The 20,866-nt window shown below is 47.3% G+C and overlaps 2 protein-coding genes across 2 annotated transcripts; both read right to left on the bottom strand.

Moving 5' to 3' along the window:
- Positions 1 to 304: 304 nt before the first annotated feature.
- On the bottom strand, positions 305 to 11,977 carry LOC133357254 (tetraspanin-31-B-like). The gene is made up of 6 exons (XM_061575104.1): positions 11,824 to 11,977; positions 8,902 to 9,069; positions 7,147 to 7,227; positions 6,363 to 6,476; positions 4,961 to 5,071; positions 305 to 3,759 (listed from the first exon to the last, which is right to left on the bottom strand). Exons 1-6 carry the CDS (start codon positions 11,884 to 11,886, stop codon positions 3,685 to 3,687), a joined length of 612 nt encoding a protein of 203 aa, XP_061431088.1. The 5' UTR covers positions 11,887 to 11,977; the 3' UTR covers positions 305 to 3,684.
- Positions 11,978 to 13,158: 1,181 nt separating this feature from the next.
- On the bottom strand, positions 13,159 to 19,287 carry ADPRH (ADP-ribosylarginine hydrolase). Its single transcript, XM_061575091.1, has 4 exons — positions 18,884 to 19,287; positions 16,011 to 16,418; positions 14,771 to 15,131; positions 13,159 to 14,313 (listed from the first exon to the last, which is right to left on the bottom strand). Exons 2-4 carry the CDS (start codon positions 16,330 to 16,332, stop codon positions 13,890 to 13,892), a joined length of 1,107 nt encoding a protein of 368 aa, XP_061431075.1. The 5' UTR covers positions 16,333 to 16,418; positions 18,884 to 19,287; the 3' UTR covers positions 13,159 to 13,889.
- Between the last annotated feature and the right edge of the window lie 1,579 nt (positions 19,288 to 20,866).

The raw sequence follows: 20,866 nt of genomic DNA, 5'->3' as shown, positions 1-20,866 counted from the left end.
CGCGACCATTCACCGCTATGTAAACACAAATTAAGATTCTTGAATATCAGGACACATTGTTGGGGTTGCCAACTCTTGATTGAAGCCTTTAAAAAAATGTAGCTCTGCCTGGTTGGTGGCTTGTGGGGACTGCTACGTCCCGAGGGGCATGCACATGATGATGACGATGGCACAAATGTCCGTGAAGTAAAACAACATTGCGCGGCACGGTGTTGATGTCACGCAGCCAAGCAGCGTTCCACAAACAAGCATATTCAACGTTTTATTTTATTTTACCAGGTAAGTCCCACTGAGCTACATAGCTTGTTTTTCAAAAGCGACGTGGCTATCACAAATGACAGCTCAACCGAGAAATTAAGTGCCGCTTCTACGTCGATTTGACGTTGCTTAAGAGTCCTCTCTACGCGCGGTCACAACACACAGAGCCCCATTCGCGGAAGAAAAAAGCAGCGCACAAAAACATCGGTTGTAAATACCAAATTTCATTGTTTTTTTCCCGTTTTACAATTCACATATATTACTTTCAGTGAACACACCATCGCTACTTTGAAAACGCAACACCGTTCACGATAAGAAGCGATTGGCCCTGTCAACGAGGGTTTCATATTGCGGCCAAACGCAAATATTTTGTTTTATTAACTACGCTGAACAAAAAATACTAAACGATGGTAACTGAATCAAGATTCATCCGCTACGACTTTTAATTTGCATCGGAGACTCGCATCCTGAGACCTCGACGCATCCACAATTGTCCGCGAACCGTAGGATAAGTATTTGCATGTTACAGCGGCGCTCGCTTAAAACACCTCAGCATCTCAAGAGTACAGTGGCTTGCATCACATCTCAGCCCGACAATTAATTCCATTGCCGTGCAACAGTCCATTTGTTGGGGTACCCAACTTGGCAGTCCTCCCTACGTGACATAAGCTGTAAGCAGCACCAGCCTGCCGGGGGCGGTGGGGGGGGGCACGATGCAACCGTTGTGGATTTTCTTCCCAAACAAGTAAAATTCGAGCAAACTGGGATCGCAAGGCCCGGGCACGCGTGGCCTACTCCATGTCAAAAATAACGCCGCGGGATCTTTTGAACATTAACTGTGAGGCAGGCTAGTATCTATTCCTTAGGTTGAAGGCCTTGAATGAGTTGGCTCCTAAACATCTCACCGATCTGGTGAACTTTGATATTCCACTGCGGAAACTTAGATCTGCTGATTGTGGTCTCCTCATTATTAATTATTCCAAAGACCAGACTTTGTTCTGTGGGAAACGGAGCTTTGTGTAGCCAGGCTCTCCGCAATTGTGGAATTCTCTTCCTGGGTCCATGGGGGTATCGGAGTCTGTTACACTGTTTAAATCACGTCTTAAAAACTGACCTGTTATTACAACAGGCTTTCTCCATAACTAAACAGGCGTTCTGGAAAGCCCTTTGAGGCCTAGTGCGAATTTAACCAAAAAAATGAGTTTAAAATAATTATTATCATTTATGGTTAATACACCCGCAGCATTAACCAGGGCGGCCATCAGCCTCGAACCGCAAACATCTCCAGCAAACGTGTTTCCACTCGGTCGTGTCACCCTGTCCTACACAAGGGCACGCACGCACGCACGAAGCCCCACGGACAGACATCCTTCTACATGGCCCTGATTATTAAAACATTTCATTCTTTCCCTTAAATCAGCGGCGATAACAGACGCCGGTGTCAATCCCTCGCAGCATTATCAAAGTGTTACTTGTTTTCTCCCTTTCCCTCGACAGCGATCTTTACAAATCTGCCACGTTACGGATACATCGCAGCAGAAACAGCGCCTGAATAACCGCTCAGCGTACGTGCCGTGGCGAAGTTAAGCCTTGCACCCACAAATCAATTATCGCACCGTTACCTTCAAACTGACCTGCTCGACTACCCAACGTGGAAATGTACGGCTGAAGTTTGAAGAGCCGTATGAATGTGCACAACGCTTAATACGACTTGCTATGTAACCATAAGTATTCCAAAGGAACACCAGATCAATACTACTGGATATCTGTGAAAAAAGGCTTCATAGCGCATCGGATTCCTCCAGTATAAATACATATTCTGATTTCTGAATACATGACCGCACAATCACACAATCAGAATTCATCTCGATATAAATGGTACGAGGTTTTTTTTTTGTCTTTTGTTTTATTCAAAGTGCCACGAAGAGCCAATCCGTGACTCCGGCAAAACCGGTGCATCACCCCATATTCGAGAACACGCCCCGTGGAAGGAGATATCACAGAACTGCTCTCAGGTGCAACAGAATTACAAATTAAAACAACACAGCTTCTCCTTCCAGGTACAGACATCACCACTGGGTAACTGAGCAGTTGGAAAGAAAGCAAGTGGGTGACGAATTACACCAGCGACATCCAGCAAGCCTCGAATGACAGGATGTTGACAATGTCTCACGCAGGGTTGCTCATCAAGATATTAATAAACTACAGACGGCAGTTTGAACGCCGTAGTTAAAATACCGCGAACATATTCCTCGTACAATTTTCTTGTTAAATTATAATGCTCGTGTGACTTTAAAACGGTAACAGAAGTATTTGTAACAATCACACAGCCGGGATACTCTCCAACACCTGGAATTCTCTGAAATCTCGATACCAAGTGTGTTGCCAACGTCATGGTAAACACGTGGGGGATGAGGTGAGAGACCCGTGTGATGGGATTTTCACAATGCTGCGTGTGTGTGACCATTATTTGAACCAGACGTGGACCTCCCCGAGGTTGACTCGGCCTCAAATGAGTACCTGGTGCGGTGTGTAAACATCGCCAATTCAGGAGACAAAGGCAGACGGGGGTGGTACCGGCCACCCAGCCCCTCGTGTGCCGTGCCGGCCTCCATAGGTGCTGCTCGCTAACAGCACTTGCCCCAACAGTCTGTGAAGGCTATACGGGGTATCTTTGTCTTTGTTTGGGTTTTAATGACCTAGACAAACCTGCTGTCATTACAACTCTTTTTTTAAATGCACTACACCTTCACGGACACCCTGTTTAACCACTACGAATATCCTAAAAAAAGAAACCACACAACACGAGCGTACCCTCGGTGCAATCACTTGCGGCCGTGTCGGATTTACAAAAAGTACAGTGGTGTGTAGGCAGCATTATAGGCAGACAGCAAAGGTGATGCGGGGGAAATTCACGCGGTGCGTTACACCTCTCACCAACACGACGCGTTTCAGCTTCTCGTGCTTGTGCGTTGGAAAGAATATCTCTACGGGGTTTTTTTTTTTACTTTTTTCTCCACGCGAATATTGGAGAGATAAATGGACGGATGGGAAGTAGGGTGGGGGGCGAGGTGGGGGGCGGGGTGGGGGGGGGAAGAGAGGGGGAGGCGGGCCGGAGTGACGTTCGAACGTTGCAAGCGACGAATAATAACCACACCAATGCTCGATCATTCTCCACCAGTTTGAAAACGAACTTCTTTCGAACTGCTTTTAGTTTTTCGGTTTGTTGTCCTTCCCCCCGCACCTCCGATTAGAACGGTTGGCTACATACGGTGCGAAAGAAGCCCAACGTACATATACATACCTCGCACACACGCCCGCACGCACGCACGCACACATTATGGCTCCCACACTCACGGTGACACACGCTGCTTAGTCGACCGTCAAAACCCGGGCCCGCAATCGCACAGCATCCAGGGCCCTGCCCTAGAGGAAGGCGCTCGGGTTGGCGCGAGGATCCTTCTGGTTGCGGAAGCGCGCCGCCAGCCACACTCCCACGATCTGCCGGAGCGACAGCGCGCACACACGGACAGGACACGCGGAAGCAGGTTACGCAATCGCACCACGGGTATCTTCAAGTGGCTGGTCGAAAAACAATTCCAAACACTTAAAGACAAGTTGGTGAAAAATCATGCTCGCGCGTGGATCGTGAGCCACTTTAACATGTAGGCTGAGTGCTAGATGTGCTGAACTAGTAACGAATTGGCATGTTCTGTTTACGTGACAAACCTTACTAATGGGCTGTTGGGTGGTGGCGGGTTGAACGACACATTTATATTTACGCGATCTAACCCAAAAAACCTCATGCTTTCCAACACACGTTTGTCTTCGGAAACATGAATCTGATGGGTAGCTCTCAGAGCAAAATCCGTTTGCACGTATTTCCAATAGTCCTCTTGGTTTGTGTGGTTTGTGTCTCCAAGGTTTGGGTATCCTTTTGATCAATGATCAATCTGGCTGGTTTTCAACAGGCTAAGTCCCTAATAGCAACACAACTTTAGACTGCAGGTTGGATCACAATAGATCATCTTTACAAGAGTTATAGTGCCACCCCCCATTATAGAAAGAAGGCTGGACCGACAGATGCCCATATGGACAGGAACTAATCAAAAATTATTTTAACCCAAGTTGGAAAGCGTTACAAAGGCAGATCAACTCCAACTAGCCGGACCTCAAAGACCCGACAATTACATTTACGATCATTCTGAAAATAAAAGTGCTGGCATCAGACGCTGCGCGTGAGGATAACAACAATTGAAAACATGAGCAGTTTCAGTCCTGGTCTGTCATTCACCAGTCCTTGGATATTCATCAATGTTAGATGCACAGCTGCCCTTGGAACCATTATATAAAGGTCATCTGCTGCTCTATTACCATGATGATGATGAAAAAAATGACGATGCTTACGATGATGACAATGGTGACAGAGACGATTATGACAACACACTACCAGTGGCCGTTTCCCATTTGGTGAACCATCCTGACACAGGGCAATTATATATTTTTTTTCCCCACAGATAACTCAACAAATTCATAAATAAGTACCTAAAAATAAAACAACACACATATATATAAAACAGGTAACATATCTGGCATTCTCCCTTTTTCCTAACACTTCTTAGCACTTTTTAAGCCGTCGCTTAACCCATGGGCTAATCCGGCTCTACCAGTGGGGTTGAGTGAGTGACCCAGGTTGACTCGCCTCCGTAAAGCTGAAGAAGAGCCCGACTCCTCCGCAGATCTGCAGGGCCTCCTTGGCGTGATTCAACATCAGCGTGCCGCAGTTGCTACAAGACTGTTTCTCCTGGCAAGCCTGCGGGGATGGCCACAAACAGGTGTATATCAGTCAAAAACCCGGCTAGCCCTATTAATTGGGGAGGGGGGGGGGGGAGTACCCGGTCTGACTAGGCAAAAAATCTGGCAACCCTCCGATTTGCATTGAATATTAACCTACAAAAATATCTACAGAAAACTCTGTATACTGTGTACAGTACCAGGTTATACACATAGTAGTGTGAGTAGTGTATCATGCCCAATACAGAAATTATATCTGGAGGTACCTGCATCACCCCCCCCTCCATCCACCTCAGACCTCCCCTATGACCCTTACCCATCACTTCACAGTCCTCCTCTATCGCCCCCTCCCAACCATCTCGCATCCCCCTCTGCCCTCCCCCATCATCCCTTCCCACTATCCCATATCCCCCACCACGTCCCATATTGCCCCTCTTGCCCATCCCCTATTCGCCCCCTCCCCGCCATCCTCCACGACCCTCTCCCACCACTAACGTACATTTAATACACTTGAATTACGTATTTTACACACTACACAAAATCCAAGATGTTCTCATGCATTTTATGACACATGGTAGGTGACAAAACATATTCCAAAGCACAACCAAAAGTATATTATGTAAACAAAAATATTGAATATGTTATTGTATTAAAAATACATTAAAGAATGCATTTTAGTTAGCCAGCATTGGTCCAGCTTTTTTGGCTAAATGCAAAATCCGGCTAGCCGGGGTTTTACTTTACTCGCACATACATGCAGGGAGCTCCCACGGTGTGTTCTTTGTCACCATCTCGTCATCACGAGCACCTGCACGGGAAGGCTATCGCGTACACGGTGTACAGTGCCCAGGACAACTCCACAAATTTAGATCTCGCAGTTCATATTTTAAAAAATAACCTCATAGCACACGAGTGTCAATTTTGCAGGTGCGCACAATTGTAGAAAATATGGATTATTCATAGAATAAGTCAGCAATTTGCTATGAAACTGAATGTATCCCCACCATCTCAGCATGGAAAACAAAGTCTGTTCGTCTGAGGACGTGTGACTACATTCGTGTATAAAAGTACGTACCTGAGTTCAACAATATTGGGGGGATGGACATAGAATTCCACGACTCTAACTCCAACATTTAATTAGTGGACTAATTTTTTACTTAACACTGTTGCCGACTAGCCAAAGAGAATGGCTAAAATAAAAAAAAACGCGAATCATATTACCACTGGCACACACGGGTCATGTACATGAGTTCCATGTTAGTCTGTAACTATGGCAGTGTGTCGCTGGGGAGAGATATAACATTGCTCACCGCCAAGCACTCCGTGAGCTTCTGCTGAAAGAACCCACAGCAGTCCAACTTCTTCTCCAAGTCGCCCACCGTTCTGTTGCTCAGATTTTTCCAGCCATACTTCAGCAACGTCTCCTGCGCGGGGCCAAACGCGTGCGCGATTTCCGCGACTGTACCGAGAGAGCCACACACGACGACCTCCCGACTTTCTCACACCGTTAATGTACGGGGGGGGTGGATGGGGTGTTACGCCCCTCGCTCGTGCGCGCGTGAGCTTTCTCCGGATACTCAATGTGCACTCAATCACGGATTTTGCCAAACATGCAAATATAGGACCACAGAGCTCAGGGCAACTGTTGGGGCCAGTTAAATGATTCCACCTCTCTCCCTCTCTCTCCCGGAAAGTAAACAAAAATTGTACACGTTACAAATTACTATTTAACTTTTTTTTATTTTACCAGGTAAGGCCCACTGAGCAATATAGCTCTTTTCAGAAGCGACCTGGCTGCAAACTATAGCTCAACAAAGTGGCTTATCATGAGGACATTTACAGCGGCCAAATACTCCATGTTTCTAAATGTGGAGAGGAAAACCGGAGGACCCGGAGAAAAATCCACGCAACCACGGGGAGAGAGACATGCAAACTCCAAATATACAGCAGGCTTCAGGGTCGGGATTCAACCCATGACCTTCTGTATACCAGGCAAGGGATATAACATCTCGTCACCTTGGCACCAATAAAAATCCCAAATCCCACTTTACGAATTATTCAAGTGTGAAGACGGTGTGGAGTGTCCGGCCGTACCTGCTGGGAACTGTTGAAGGCGAGGCAGGAGCAAGACACGCTGAATTGTACGATGAACAGCAAAAACAGGATGACGATGTACTGCGTAGCGCTCTTGTTAAAGAAAATACCACTTGGAATGCGGTTGAAAGAAAGGACATTAGTGCCAAGCTGTAAGAGGCATGACGTACAAAGCAACAAGCAATCTCGATTAAACTGTTATGTCTGGTAGAAAACGTGCTACGCGTTGTTGCAGGCAACGGGAGATAAATAATTTACGTGAAAAATTCTAGAAAATTCAAACATTCGAAGCTTTATGGAGCAATTGCCTAATTGGGCTTGCACAGCTTCATTGGCAATCACGTGACCCTCGGGAGCCATGAAGGAGCGTTTAGTCATGTGTACCACTAAACTACGACAGTTAATAGTTTTGTTTCTTTGAAAACAAAATATTACAGAAAATGTATCTTTCGCTAATATAATAAATAAAGGTAACATCATATTTTACCAACCGAAAATATATCTAAATCAATCAAACTATATTCTATAGCACTATTCGTGCAAAAAAAAATTCAATACAAAGTGCATGAACAATAAAACTGAAATTGTAGGCAAAATAAATCACGTAACAAATTTCTAGCGAAGACATAATACAAATAATACATCCTAATTAAAAGCAAGTTAAAAAAGTAAGTTTTATATTTATTTTAAAAGTGCTTAATGATTCTGAAGCCCTCAGATACCCTGGCTGGCTGTTGCACAGGCGAGGACTGTAAACACTAAAAGCCGCTTCTCCGTAGGTTTTGGTCCTGACCTTTGGGGACGACTAAAAGACCGGTACCAGAGGATCTGAGGGATCTTGTTGTTATACAATTGGAGGGTAAATTACTGACATACTAATACAATGGCGGGGCAAACTGGTACCAGCTCGTACTACGAATGGCGTGAATTTATTTTTTGCAAACTACGATCCTTAATAATAATGGCACATCCGAGCCAAGACAGTGGGGGATTACTCACAGTACGGGCAACTTTCCATCGGCTATGTGCCGTGCAGAGACGGAACTAAACCGTGATATGCTGGCATCTGAATCTGTCTCAGGAGCTAGCGGGGTCAGGTGTCATCAGTCAGTATACTGTGACGGATTGTTAACTCCCTCGCCTGGTATACAGGAAGCCAGAGATTGGATTCTGACCATAACTAATGTATATTTGGAGTTTACATGTTCTCCCCGTGGTCACGTGGATTTTTATCCGGGTTTCTGGGTTTTCCCTCCACATTTATAAACATGCACTTAAAGCAGTGCCTTCTTAACCTTTTCTGCAGCCTTGCACCCCCCTTTGGTTCTCAATCGTTCAAAAAATTATAATGTAGGTTTGATGAAACAAAGTAGTTGTACTCACGTGCCCGTGTTTAATTTGTGTTTCGATGATTTACCTTCGAAAATAATCTGGAAGGGCATCTCACACCCCCAAGGGGTGAGTGCACCCCAGGTTAATAACCACTGGCTTAGAGTATTTGGCTGCTTTAAATTTCCACATGATGATAAACCACTTCGTTTGGGCTATCATTTATGGCCAGGTCGTTTCTGAAAAAGAGCTGTATAGCTCAGTGGGCCTTACCTGGTCACGTGAAAATAGTTTAGTTGAAAAGTTTATTCCACGTCGGCCTGGCTCTTGCACGGTCCCAGCACAAATCGGCTACGGCAGCGGCAAAGGGGGCCCCACAGGCATTTCACGTGTCCCGCACACCCCGCTGCCAACAGTGGAGGATACGAAGAAGAGCAGCACCTGATGGTGCTTCATGGCTCCCACGAGCCCTACGATGGCGATGAGGAAGAGGAAGATGGCCACGGCGACCACACCGCCGATGAGCGAGATGGTGTTGACCACGCCGTAGCCCAGTCCCCAGCCTGCGATGGCCATGAGCAGCAGGCCCACGATCTGCGACAAATTTGAACGCGACACGGAGACAGGCAAAGCCGCTTGCTGACTAGCCCGACCTAAGAACGTGTGAATCTATATTCAGTAAAACCTCATTATTTCGGTATTTGATCATTCGTAATTGGGGATAATTCGGCACGGCTGCGGTTCGGCATATATATACCGTGTATTAGTAATTCGAATTGCCGTACAGAATGGTCCGATTTCGGCATACACGTCGAGCAACGCCGCGCGCCACGACTAAAACAATAACTCGGTCTAGTGGCTGCGCACGTGGTGAGCGTGAGTGCAGAACTGTTGCTTTGGACTTTATAGTGCCTCAGGTCAGTCAGTGCATCCTAAATACTAAGTGCATTACGCCCCCCTCCACAACCTCTGGCACCTACCACATCCTCCTCCTTCGCCTGCAGTGCTGATTACTGATGGTGCTACTTTTTGTGGAAAATATTTTACATAAAACAAATTTGGATTATTATTTTTATATTGGGGCAGGAGGCACTGTGGAGTACCATTGTACATACTGTAATTCGGAATATTGAATAATTCGGTAAGGCCAGAGCCCCATGTATCCAATTGACAAGGGTTTACTGCATATATTTGTATGAATCTATAAACAGGATAATGGTGCAACCCTGCAAATACTTGGAAATGCTACTGCTAGGAAAAGGGCCTCTACTCGAGGGAGCTCTGGAAAGCCCAGATAGAAAGTATTTGGTCTAAAACTCAGAGGTTCGCAGAGGTAAAAAAAACACCTTGCTGTACTGCCATATGTTAGCCATCCTGGAGACCAGCGAATATTCGTCTGCTATACATTTCCACATGATAAGCCACTTCGTTGAGCTATCATTTGTGGCCAGGCCGTTTCTGAAAAAGAGCTACGTTTCTGAGTGGACCTTATGAAACAGTGGTCACCCAAAGAACTCAAACTAACTGGGCCATCTCCTATTTAAAAATATAATCGCTCACCAGAAGGACCCTGGTCAATGACCGTATCTCAGTTGGCTGTTATCAGCAGTGGATAAGTACAGACACAATACGGGAACTGTTGCTCCAGCAATAATTCATGGGGCGTAAATAAGTTTTTTTTTTTTTACCGCTTTAAAAGAAGGGTTGAAAGCATTCATGCATTCTCTCTGTCTAAAAGGGGGAAATGTAAAACCTTGTAAATATGATCATATATTAAATGAAACAAATTATTTGGTGATACTCGCTTGGCAGTGCAGCACAACAAAAATACCTGCAAAATAATATTCGTCAATAACAGATCCTTAAAATAAAACAATAGGCGACATTTCGGGCAATTGCCCTACGTCATAGGATAAAGAGAGGACAGTTCATAAAGGTTGGCGACTGCCCTTCACACCACGGGGCCTAATGGGAATTCCATTTAAACATGTGTTCTGATGACCAGTTTTTTTTTTTTCAAATGGTATATTGTTTACCGAACAGTAGCTTTTTGGGTACCGACACAAATCCTTCAATATTAAAAATGTATTACTAAAACGTATTACTTTGTACAAGTTCAAAGTTTAATTATAAAATGTTGATTGTGGGAACAAGGCACGATCCACGTCGCAAGAATGCGTTGCTCTCAATCTTAAGGTTGAGAGTTCAAATCCTGCCTGGGGGTTGACTCTGCCCATCATTCTAGATTTAAAGCTTTCGTGACTGCAAGGATTCATATTCTTAGGTTTTTTCGGTAAAGTCACGTAGGTAAAACATCAAAATTAATAATATTAAGAATATCCGCCCATCATCCCTCCGGGGTCGATACACTCGGCACCACTTTGTGGGAAAGCCAGCAGCGTTTGTCACGTGGTTAGATTCACCCCTCTGCCATAGAAATGTGGAATTTCAGACAATGTCTCAGGGCTGTAAACAGGACATTATGTTCTTTGGTTCTTTCGGTTAAGTCACGTCTAAAGATAAAATAATACATTAAATAATAGCATATTACGACGTTTCGATTGCAACACAAGCAATCATCATCAGGCATAAAAGAAATAGCAACAAAAATCTAACTAGAAAACTATATTTAATTTATTATTTTATCTTTAGACGTGACTTAACCGAAAGAACCAAAGAATAATTCCTGCAGTTACGAAAGCTACAAAATTAGGACATCATGTGTCGACTGGACATCGGATTCCGCTTCAAGAACTGTACTTACTTGTACAGGTAATCACTTTGCCGTTTGACATTACATTCGTTGGTCAATATAATGAGCATTTATGTTCATGACACAAGGATTGTTACAACCGTTCGAGTTACATAATCATTATTATTGTGACAGTTATGATTGTTTACGGGAGAAACCCACCGCTGGCTTTATTAAACCATAACAAAGGAACACCTCCCCGTGAACAATGTATCGGTTATCATTACTCACTACCCCGTAGCTCTCATCACCAATGATACTAATTGAGCGTCACAATTAGTGTAAACATTTATTAAAGTTTATTTTATTTTTGTTCAGACGAATAACGGCCCCTTTAACACCGGCCTAAAGCGCGCAGGCCGCGCCGTTGGAAACCGTACAGCGCACAGGCGCGCCGACCAATGGGACGCGCGCATTCGGGCACCACGCGCTGGCTCGGCGACCAATGGGTGCGCGCCGTCGCGCCCAAGCGAAGTGCGAATTACAAAGCGCGGTGACGTCACCCGCCACCCACCAGGTTCTTAACGGGCGCCCTTCGCCCCAAACATTTTTTAAAATAAAAATAAAAAAAACTCGCAGAGCGGCGCCCAACTCACGATGTAGATGACGTTGAGCGCGCACAGCGCGTTCTTCGAGCACGTGAAGCCGCCGCACATCATCGCGAATTGGTGAAATATAAAAAAAAACGAAACGGCGGTGACGGCGATGGAGGTGGTTGTGGGTGACGATGACGTCGGTGATGACGTAGGTGGCGCGGGGCGGGGCGGGGACGATGGGAGGGAGGGGGGCGCTCCACCCCACCCCCACGCGGGGGCCCCGGAACGTGGATTGGTTACACGCCGATGACGTCACGCCGTTAGCATCGTGCCAGCCCCTGTTAGGACGCCAGGCAGACCTCGCTTAGCGCGACCGGGTATAGCGCTGATTCGTTATAGCGCTCTTCGTCTTGGGAAGATTTTTTTTAGTGAAATCAAAACAAAATAACTGATAGTTTCACGCCGATGACGTCGCCCCGTACCTAATAAATGAACTTTGAACTTTTAACTGAGTCTCATGGCCCATTCGCAGGAGGGTTCTGCAACCTTTTTGAAATCGACTGCGATGGTTGCTATGCATTACCCCAGTTGAGCTACGCCGGCTGGTCTCTTGTGGGGCGTTGAGATGGTGCCCCACCTTAAAAATATGCTTCAAAACTATTTTGTGATGAACTATTTTGTTCATCACAATAATACATTTTAGACACAACAACACACGATGTTCAAAAGAATGTTAGTTTTAAAGAGAGCCATTAAAGTATCTTTTCGATCGATGATCCGCGTGGGGCACCTTGCCAATGAGGATGTTTTGGCTTCCCAGTGTCCACTTCAGCACCATAATAAACGCCTTCCCTCCCCCTTCACACTTGGGTTATTCATTCTTCATGCGGCTGAATTATACTCGAGCAACAACTATTAAGTATTCGGGAAACTGATCATCACGAAAACACTCGGTTAGTCGTTTGAGTGGATGATCGAGTGGATGGTCAATCCACCGACATTTGACTGAGGTGACGCATTGAGTGGCATGGTATGGTCCAATACAAATAAAGATCCCCCATATAGCCTTATAGACTTTTATTGGGGCAAGTGTTATGAGCGAGCACCTATAAAGGCTGGCACTGCACACGAGGGGTGGGTGGCTAGCACCACGCCTGTCAGCCTTTGTCTCCCGAGTGGCAATGGGTACACATCGCACCAGGTAAACATTTGAGGCTGAGTCGGCCTAGGGGAGGTCCAGGACCGGGACCGGTTCAGATAATCGTCATTGGTGTTGGCCGTAAGAGGGAATCGAACTCGGTTCGCCAGATTCATAGCGCAGCACGCTACTGCTGAGCCACCACCAGACACACATACACAACTGTATGCAAGGCTGCACTTTTATTTTCAGCGTTAAACATGACACACCGCCCCTCCCCCACCCTCCACCAATCTCCCACGGCAAGTAAACAATCAACATGCTCACTGATTTACAATTAATATACCTACAGACATAACCGCGATGGCCGATAGATTCGAACCGCGGTACTCTGCAACAAGCGATGAATTGGAAATGTACCAAATTATCGATTACCTACGATAATTATAATCACCCAGAAATGTCTGTCCGTCCCGTGCGTGACGTCACTCCACATGAGGCCCACCCCCCCGGGTGACGTCACTCCACGTGAGGGCCACCCCCCCCCCCTCCTTAATATTCATGAGAGGGTGGATTTTTACACGAACGCAGCAGGTCGAGCTGAATTATTGTTATACCAAAGTCGCTTCAAATATGATGTTTCTTTACAGAAAGCAACGGTAAAAAATAATCTACGCAGCACAGTGCTACATCCGTGCAGTGACGTCACTGAAAAAGAGGCCGCCCCTTTCATTAGATTTACTGCAATATACATCCGTCCTTGAACGGGCAAAAAAGGTAGTACTATTATAATAATATTGGTTGCGGTGTGCAAGGTTCACTGTACAATATTTTCCGGGTCGCCATTAAAGTCAGACGCGCAAAATATCTCGAGTGAAATTTCCCCTTCGAGTTTGCGATGTAAATCAGCGGTGAACGAAGGGGAAATCTCACTTTCAGGAATCGTACGGAGTGACCACCACCAAACCACCAACCGACCACCACCGCTTCACACTCCCACCCCCGAATCGCCGCAATCTTTGTTGGCGAGCTTGAAGAGCTTGCGCCCGGCCATCTCCAGCCTGCTGCGGTATTCCAGCTGCTGGTGGTGTCCCGCGGGGACGCCAGCGAGACCGTACACCGCACCCCACCAGCAGGCCGCGATGGCGCCGGTCGAGTCGCTGTCCCCGCCGTGCAGGGCGCCGCGCTCGCACAGCTCGCTCCACGAGTCGCCGGCGGCGAGCACGGCGTCGTACGCCACCATGGTAGAGTCGTGCCCGCTGGCGCCGGCCCAGCCGCTGTGGCTCAGCGTTTTGTAGAAGGCGTCGCGCCCCGCCACGGTGCCGTGAGCGGCCGGGAACGAGGGCTCGCTCGCGCCGTCGGAGATTCCGCGGATGTCCAGGTATCGGCGCCAGCTGTCCTCGAAGTAGCTCCTGGAATGAGAAGAGGAGCGGGTGAGTCGTGGCGGTGGTGGCGAATGTTGGCGATGAGTGGCGAGTGGAGGTGACGAGTGGGAGGCCAGTGGTGCTGGTGGTGATCATTGGTGGTGATGAGCGGTGAGTGGTAGTGGTATGTTGAACTTCTTTCGCACCATACATAGCCAACCATGATAATCGGAAGTGTGGGAGAAGGGTCACAAAAAGGGCAACAAAAACAGGGAAGAACAACTCTGCAATAAGCGGTGAACGCGCTACTCTTAGCCTATGCCGAAGTGGAGTGCGACCCTGAAAGGAAAGGCGCTACGCCTGTGGTCGCCCCCCCCCCCCACCCTGTGATCCGTGGATCAAAAAATCACTCGAGACACCGGTGCATGGCAGCAAGAGCGGTTTACGCAAATGCTGTCGCAAGATGCCACGCGTTTAGCTGTCGCGCGATGAATTTCCCACTCACCACGCGGCGAGGTTCTCGTCAACGTCCCGGCCGGCGTCGCGCACGTACTGAGCCGCCAACGGCAGCGTGGCCATGAGCCCGGCGCCCCACTCGCGCGCCGGCTTGCCCGCCACGGCGTACGCGGCGAACAGCGCCGACGCGAGCGACCCGAGGTAGCCCGTGGGGTGGTGGTGGGTCATGCGGCCGCACTCGACGCTCACGGCCACCAGCTCGGCGAGGCGGCGCGGCGACGGGTAGCGCAGCCCCACGCACATGGAGCGCATCGCGGCGCCGCAGCCGCCGCCGTGCGGGTTGAACGGCGTCGTCCAGCCCAGCCGTACGGACGGCCGCAGCGATCGGGCTCCCGACATGCACGTGAGACCTGCGTGTGCGTGCGTGCGGTCGTGGGGTCGTGGGGAGCGGTGGCACAATGGCTAGCGCGGCGCGCTATGAACCCGGCGAGCCGAGTTCGATTTCCGCTCACGACCGATAAGAGTCGCGTCTGTGTTTGAACCGGTCCTGGGCCTCCCCTCCTAGGTCGACTCAGCCTCAAATGAGTACCTGGTGCGGTGTGTAAATATCGCCACTTGGGAGGTAAAGGCGGCCAGGCGTGGTGCTGGCCACCCACCCCCTCGTGTACTGTTGCCGGCCTTCATAGGTGCTCGCTAACAGCACTTGCCCCAACAGTCTGTTCAGGCTATATGGGGGATCTTTGTCTTTTGTGGTCGTGTAATCGCTATCTCAGCCAAACCACACCACCCGGGTAACTGTCTCGTTACCTCCTACTAGCTCGCCTTCGACACTTTACAATTAAATGATCAGTGGTGCACAAGCGAAATTAACGACAAAATTCGACATGCATATCAACAAAACCATGGCCTTCAAAGGATATTTTTTTTATTAAACGCGAAGTTACGTGGCAATGACCCTTGATGTATGTGCGTTGAAGAAGGTCCATTACCCCAATCGTCACCTATTACGTAACACCGTATTGCCTGTCTGTTTAAAGGCCACAGTGTTATTGACAAATGTGTTGAGATTCAATAACACTTCCAGTGTCCTCAAAGCGCTTGTAGCCTGGCAACAAGCATCGTGTCGATGTCACTGCCGTCCTTGATGTGCCGCTGTATACGTCCGCACGCGTACGTCTCGCACGTGGCATCACGGTCGTTAGTTAGCGTGAAAGATATTGCGATGGAATTGGGGAAATACATTAAAAAAATATAAATATATCTTTATTTTTTTTTTTAATTCAAGGTACCTGGCGCCCGTCCATTCATGTCACTCATGCACGCCTTGTAGCACCGCGCGATCTCCGGGTACAGCGGTCCATCGGGGCCCACGGCATCGGCCCTCGCGGACGCGTTCACCAGCGCCTCCGCCGTGGCCAGGTGCATGACCGTGTCATCGCTCACGGGCCACCTGCCGGAAGGGGTGAGGTGCAGGCTGGCCAGCCCGCCCAAGGCGGCAAGCTCCTCCGCGATTTTTTCGCCGCTGTGGCAGAACTCCCACGAGCCGGAGCGGTAGCCCAGAGCATCACCAACGCCGCTCAGAACCATCGAGGCGACGTATCTCTCCTCCATCCCCGTGGCTTGCCGAGCTCCACGTGGAGGGAAAACGGTGCTGTCGTCTGTCTGTCCGCCCGCGGTTTGAAAAAAGCCGACTGAGGCTGGTGAAGCCAACGGCGGCGAAGGAGAAAGAGCACAAAACGAAATGGTAATTAAAAATTAGAGGGGAAAATTGGATTTCCCAAATTGACTCGTATGCATGTTGAACTTATTTCGCACCGTACGTAGCCCACGGCGGCTAATCGAAAATGTGGGGGAAGGAAAACAAACTAAATACATATTCTTAGGTTTTTTCGGTAAAGTCACGTAGGTAAAAACATTAAAAAGTAAAATAAAATAAAAATCACGACGTTTCGGAGGCAACACATTTTACTTTTTAATGTTTTTACCTACGTGACTTTACCGAAAAAACCTAAGAATATGAATCATTGCAGTCACGAAAGCTTCAAATCTAAAACTAAATACAGTGTGCGCCATGCACCAAATTAGGAAATAGCAATACTACAGAGCCCAAAGGTCATAATAACATGGGAAAGTCATTGTCTTTGTTACTGTTCGCCTTTTGGCGTTGTTCTCTCGTCTGACACTCATGAGACTGGACCATGAAGAAGACCGTCTCTTTGGTATTGTGTAGGCAAATCAGTTTCAGAGACAATGCCATTTTCAGTATGATAATTATCAGAGCAAGTTAATGCAGACTCAACGCCTTGTAAAAGGTATCTATTTGGTGTTTCAGCATCTTTATTGACAGAAAACCGAGAGGATGGGTACAAACTGAACAATCGTTGGAAGCCTGGAAGGACGTTATTAACCAGGTAAAGTCTTAACTGACTGTGATGTTTCCATCCAACCTGCTCATGTCAGCTGTTAATTCGACTCTCTGTGTCTCTCTCTCTCTATGCCTCTCTCTTAGAATCTCTCATGCTCACAGGCCCTTTGGATTGCACCCGTTGGGTTGCACTCCCTCGTCGAGGAGGCCGCTCTCTTTCTTTTCTACAGTTACATGCCAATTTCTCACATTAACATCATGCTAATCCCTCACATTAACATAGCCACTTCCGTGCCCTCTAATTTCTCACATTAATATCATGCTAATCCCTCACATTAACATATCCACTTCCATGCCCTCTAATTTCTCACGTTAACATCATGCTAATCTCTCACATTAACATAGCCACTTCCGTGCCCTCTAATTTCTCACGTTAACATCATGCTAATCTCTCGCATTAACATAGCCACTTCCATGCCCTCTAATTTCTCACATTAACATCATGCTAATCTCTCACATTAACATAGCCACTTCCATGCCCTCTAATTTCTCACGTTAACATCATGCTAATCTCTCGCATTAACATAGCCACTTCCATGCCCTCTAATTTCTCACATTAACATCATGCTAATCTCTCGCATTAACATAGCCACTTCCATGCCCTCTAATTTCTCACATTAACATCATGCTAATCTCTCGCATTAACATAGCCACTTCCATGCCCTCTAATTTCTCACATTAACATCATGCTAATCTCTCACATTAACATAGCCACTTCCATGCCCTCTAATTTCTCACATTAACATCATGCTAATCTCTCGCATTAACATAGCCACTTCCATGCCCTCTAATTTCTCACATTAACATCATGCTAATCTCTCGCATTAACATAGCCACTTCCATGCCCTCTAATTTCTCACATTAACATCATGCTAATCTCTCGCATTAACATAGCCACTTCCATGCCCTCTAATTTCTCACATTAACATCATGCTAATCTCTCACATTAACATAGCCACTTCCATGCCCTCTAATTTCTCACATTAACATCATGCTAATCTCTCACATTAACATAGCCACTTCCGTGCCCTCTAATCTCTCACATTAACATCATGCTAATCCCTCACATTAACATCATGCTAATCTCTCACATTAACATCACTAGCCCTGGCCACTTCTTTATGACCCTTAAGCTACACCCATTTAAAACCCTTTAAAACAGTCTTCATCAGCAGCAGACCATGCTTTCCCACCTGATGACGGACGCTTGTGTTACGCCCGAAACGTCGTGATCTATTTTATTTTATACCTACGTGACTTTACGGAAAGAACCAAAGAGTTTGGTATACGTATGTCATACTGATGACAATACTATATTCTATCATAAAAAAAATTAAAAATATTTTTATATGTTACGTTTCGGCTTGGGTCTAATTGTCCACGCTCAACTGACGTTGGCTGTAATTGGACACATCCCCTTACGTTATGGCAAGCCTCGGGGCCACTTCCTGGAGTCGTGGAGTTCTGCCATTACTCGTACGGTACATTTCATTAAAGCGTGTTTTAAAAGAAGTTTTTTTTAATATTACTTATTTATTTATGTCCCCTTCATAACATATGCTACAGGCCCCGCATGAGCTTAATCCTGCACTGGATCGAACCCACGCCCTTCTGCATACAAAGCGAGGCAATCAACGTCTCGCACACCGCTCCACCAACATTATCCGTGTTCGCGTGCAACTCTGTTTTGTCAATCCACTGCTGGACGAGAGACACACTACAAACTCCCGAACTTACCTTCGAAGCATTCGGCTCACGTTCACGGCACCACAAACATTGCTAACTCTCTACGCCAACAACAGCAGCAGCAGCAGCTGTGCGCGTGTGTGTGTGTGTTGTCAAATCAAACGCAGCCGTGGCAACCCGCTCGCTAGGCTGTGTGTGCGAGAGACACCTTCATAATAATAGGTGCTCGCTAACCACCACGACAGCGTCTTTGTGTCGCAGGGCGAGAACGGGAGGATGTTTGCTGGGTGTGGCCGTGCATCATTCACATTGGTCCCACAACTCGTTAGTCAACTCGAGGTTGCGTAATCGACGTAGCCGCAGTGACTGCACTGCACCGCGTAAGTCAGTGTGTGGCGAGTCAAAGTAATGGGACAACGCGGTCTCCTTGTCAAGGGGCCGTCCATAAATGACGTCACGCGTGCCGACGTTGGCGATGCGTTTCGGGAAGTCGCGCCAGCGCACTACGTCATCGCGTCACGGGGACCCCCCCCCCTCTCCCCCTGACGTCACTGTTAAATGGCGTGTGACGTCATCGCGTCGCGGGGCCCCCTCCCTTCGACGTCACTGGTAAATGGCGTGTGACGTCATCGCGTCGCGTGCCTCGCTCCCCCCGACGTTACTGTTAAATGGCGTGTGACGTCATCGCGTCGTGGGGCCCCCCTGCCCCCAACGTCACTGGTAAATGACGTGTGACGTCATCGCGTCGTGGGGCCCCCCTCCCTCCGACGTCACTGTTAAATGGCGTGTGACGTCATCGCGTCGCGGGGCCCCCCTCACCCAGACCGTCACTGTTAAATGGCGTGTGACGTCATCGCGTCGTGGGGCCCCCCTCCCTTCGACGTCACTGTTAAATGACATGTGACGTCATCGCGTCGCGTGCCTCGCTCCCCCTGACGTCACTGTTAAATAGCGTGTGACGTCATCGCGCCGCGGGGCCCCACCCTGACGTCACTGTTAAAAGGCGTGTGACGTCATCGTCCCTGAACCGACAGCGCGAGCGTCAATCGCGAGCTGACGTTGAGGTCGACGAAATTATAGACGGTGAACGTTGAGCCAACGTTGAGACCACAACGTTCCACGTTTCACTTGCGCCCCCCCCCCACCTCCGTGTCGTTCGCGTTGCGCTGTGATGCGCGCTGACGTCTGCATCATTGAGGGCGACGGTGCGTGGGCACGGGACGGTCAAGATTGATTCGGCAGAGGGATGGAGTGGATATGAAACATTACACTGGTCAATAACAAAAAACGTGTTTTTCTGGCCTGGACTTTTACAGCTGTTCTAGACTAATTTCAGGGTGCTGATTCCAAATCTGATCTCAGATTTGCTCTATCACGTCTCATTTTTATGCTATCGGCATACCCCATTTTCATTGATTTTACCCGAAATTAACTCTGTCACTTATGATTGCAAGTTGTTGCGAGTCAGTTAACTGCTTTAGTGTTAAAATACAGGTGCTGTATTTTTAGGATAGTGTGTTTATAATATCCTATTTATGTAGATATCCACATTTATTTAATATTTTTCTTCTGCAGTTTTTATTGAAAATGCAATATTTGATATCTCAAAAACCTGATGTGATAGACAAAAACTGATGCCAGATTTGGAATCAGCACCCCAAAATTACATTAACACCGTTGGAATACCTTATGCCAGAAAAAGTGTGTATATATAATCGATCAGTGCCGGATTAAGCTCGTGTGGGGGCCTGTAGCATGTGTTATAAAGAGGCCCTAAATTAAAAAAAGCATAAATATTAAAACACAAAATTCTGACTTGCACAGTAAAGTAATTGTATTTTTTTATTTGCTAGAATGCTCAGATATTACGGCAAATCGCTAACCTTAAACGCCCAGCCGTTTATAAAAGTTGAAGGCGGCCTGGTACTATAGTAATAGAGCAAGTGCAGACTCACTGAACCGAAATTGATAGCTTGAAAGCATTTAGCGCCAATATAGCCACACACTTCGTAAATAATATATTCAATAAGTGCA

Source organism: Lethenteron reissneri, chromosome 7 (assembly GCF_015708825.2).
Source record: "Lethenteron reissneri isolate LAM-NWPU_2019-01 chromosome 7, ASM1570882v1, whole genome shotgun sequence".
NCBI lineage: Eukaryota > Metazoa > Chordata > Hyperoartia > Petromyzontiformes > Petromyzontidae > Lethenteron > Lethenteron reissneri.
Note: the sequence above shows the minus strand (reverse complement) of the source record. Positions and strands in the feature narration are given on the sequence as shown.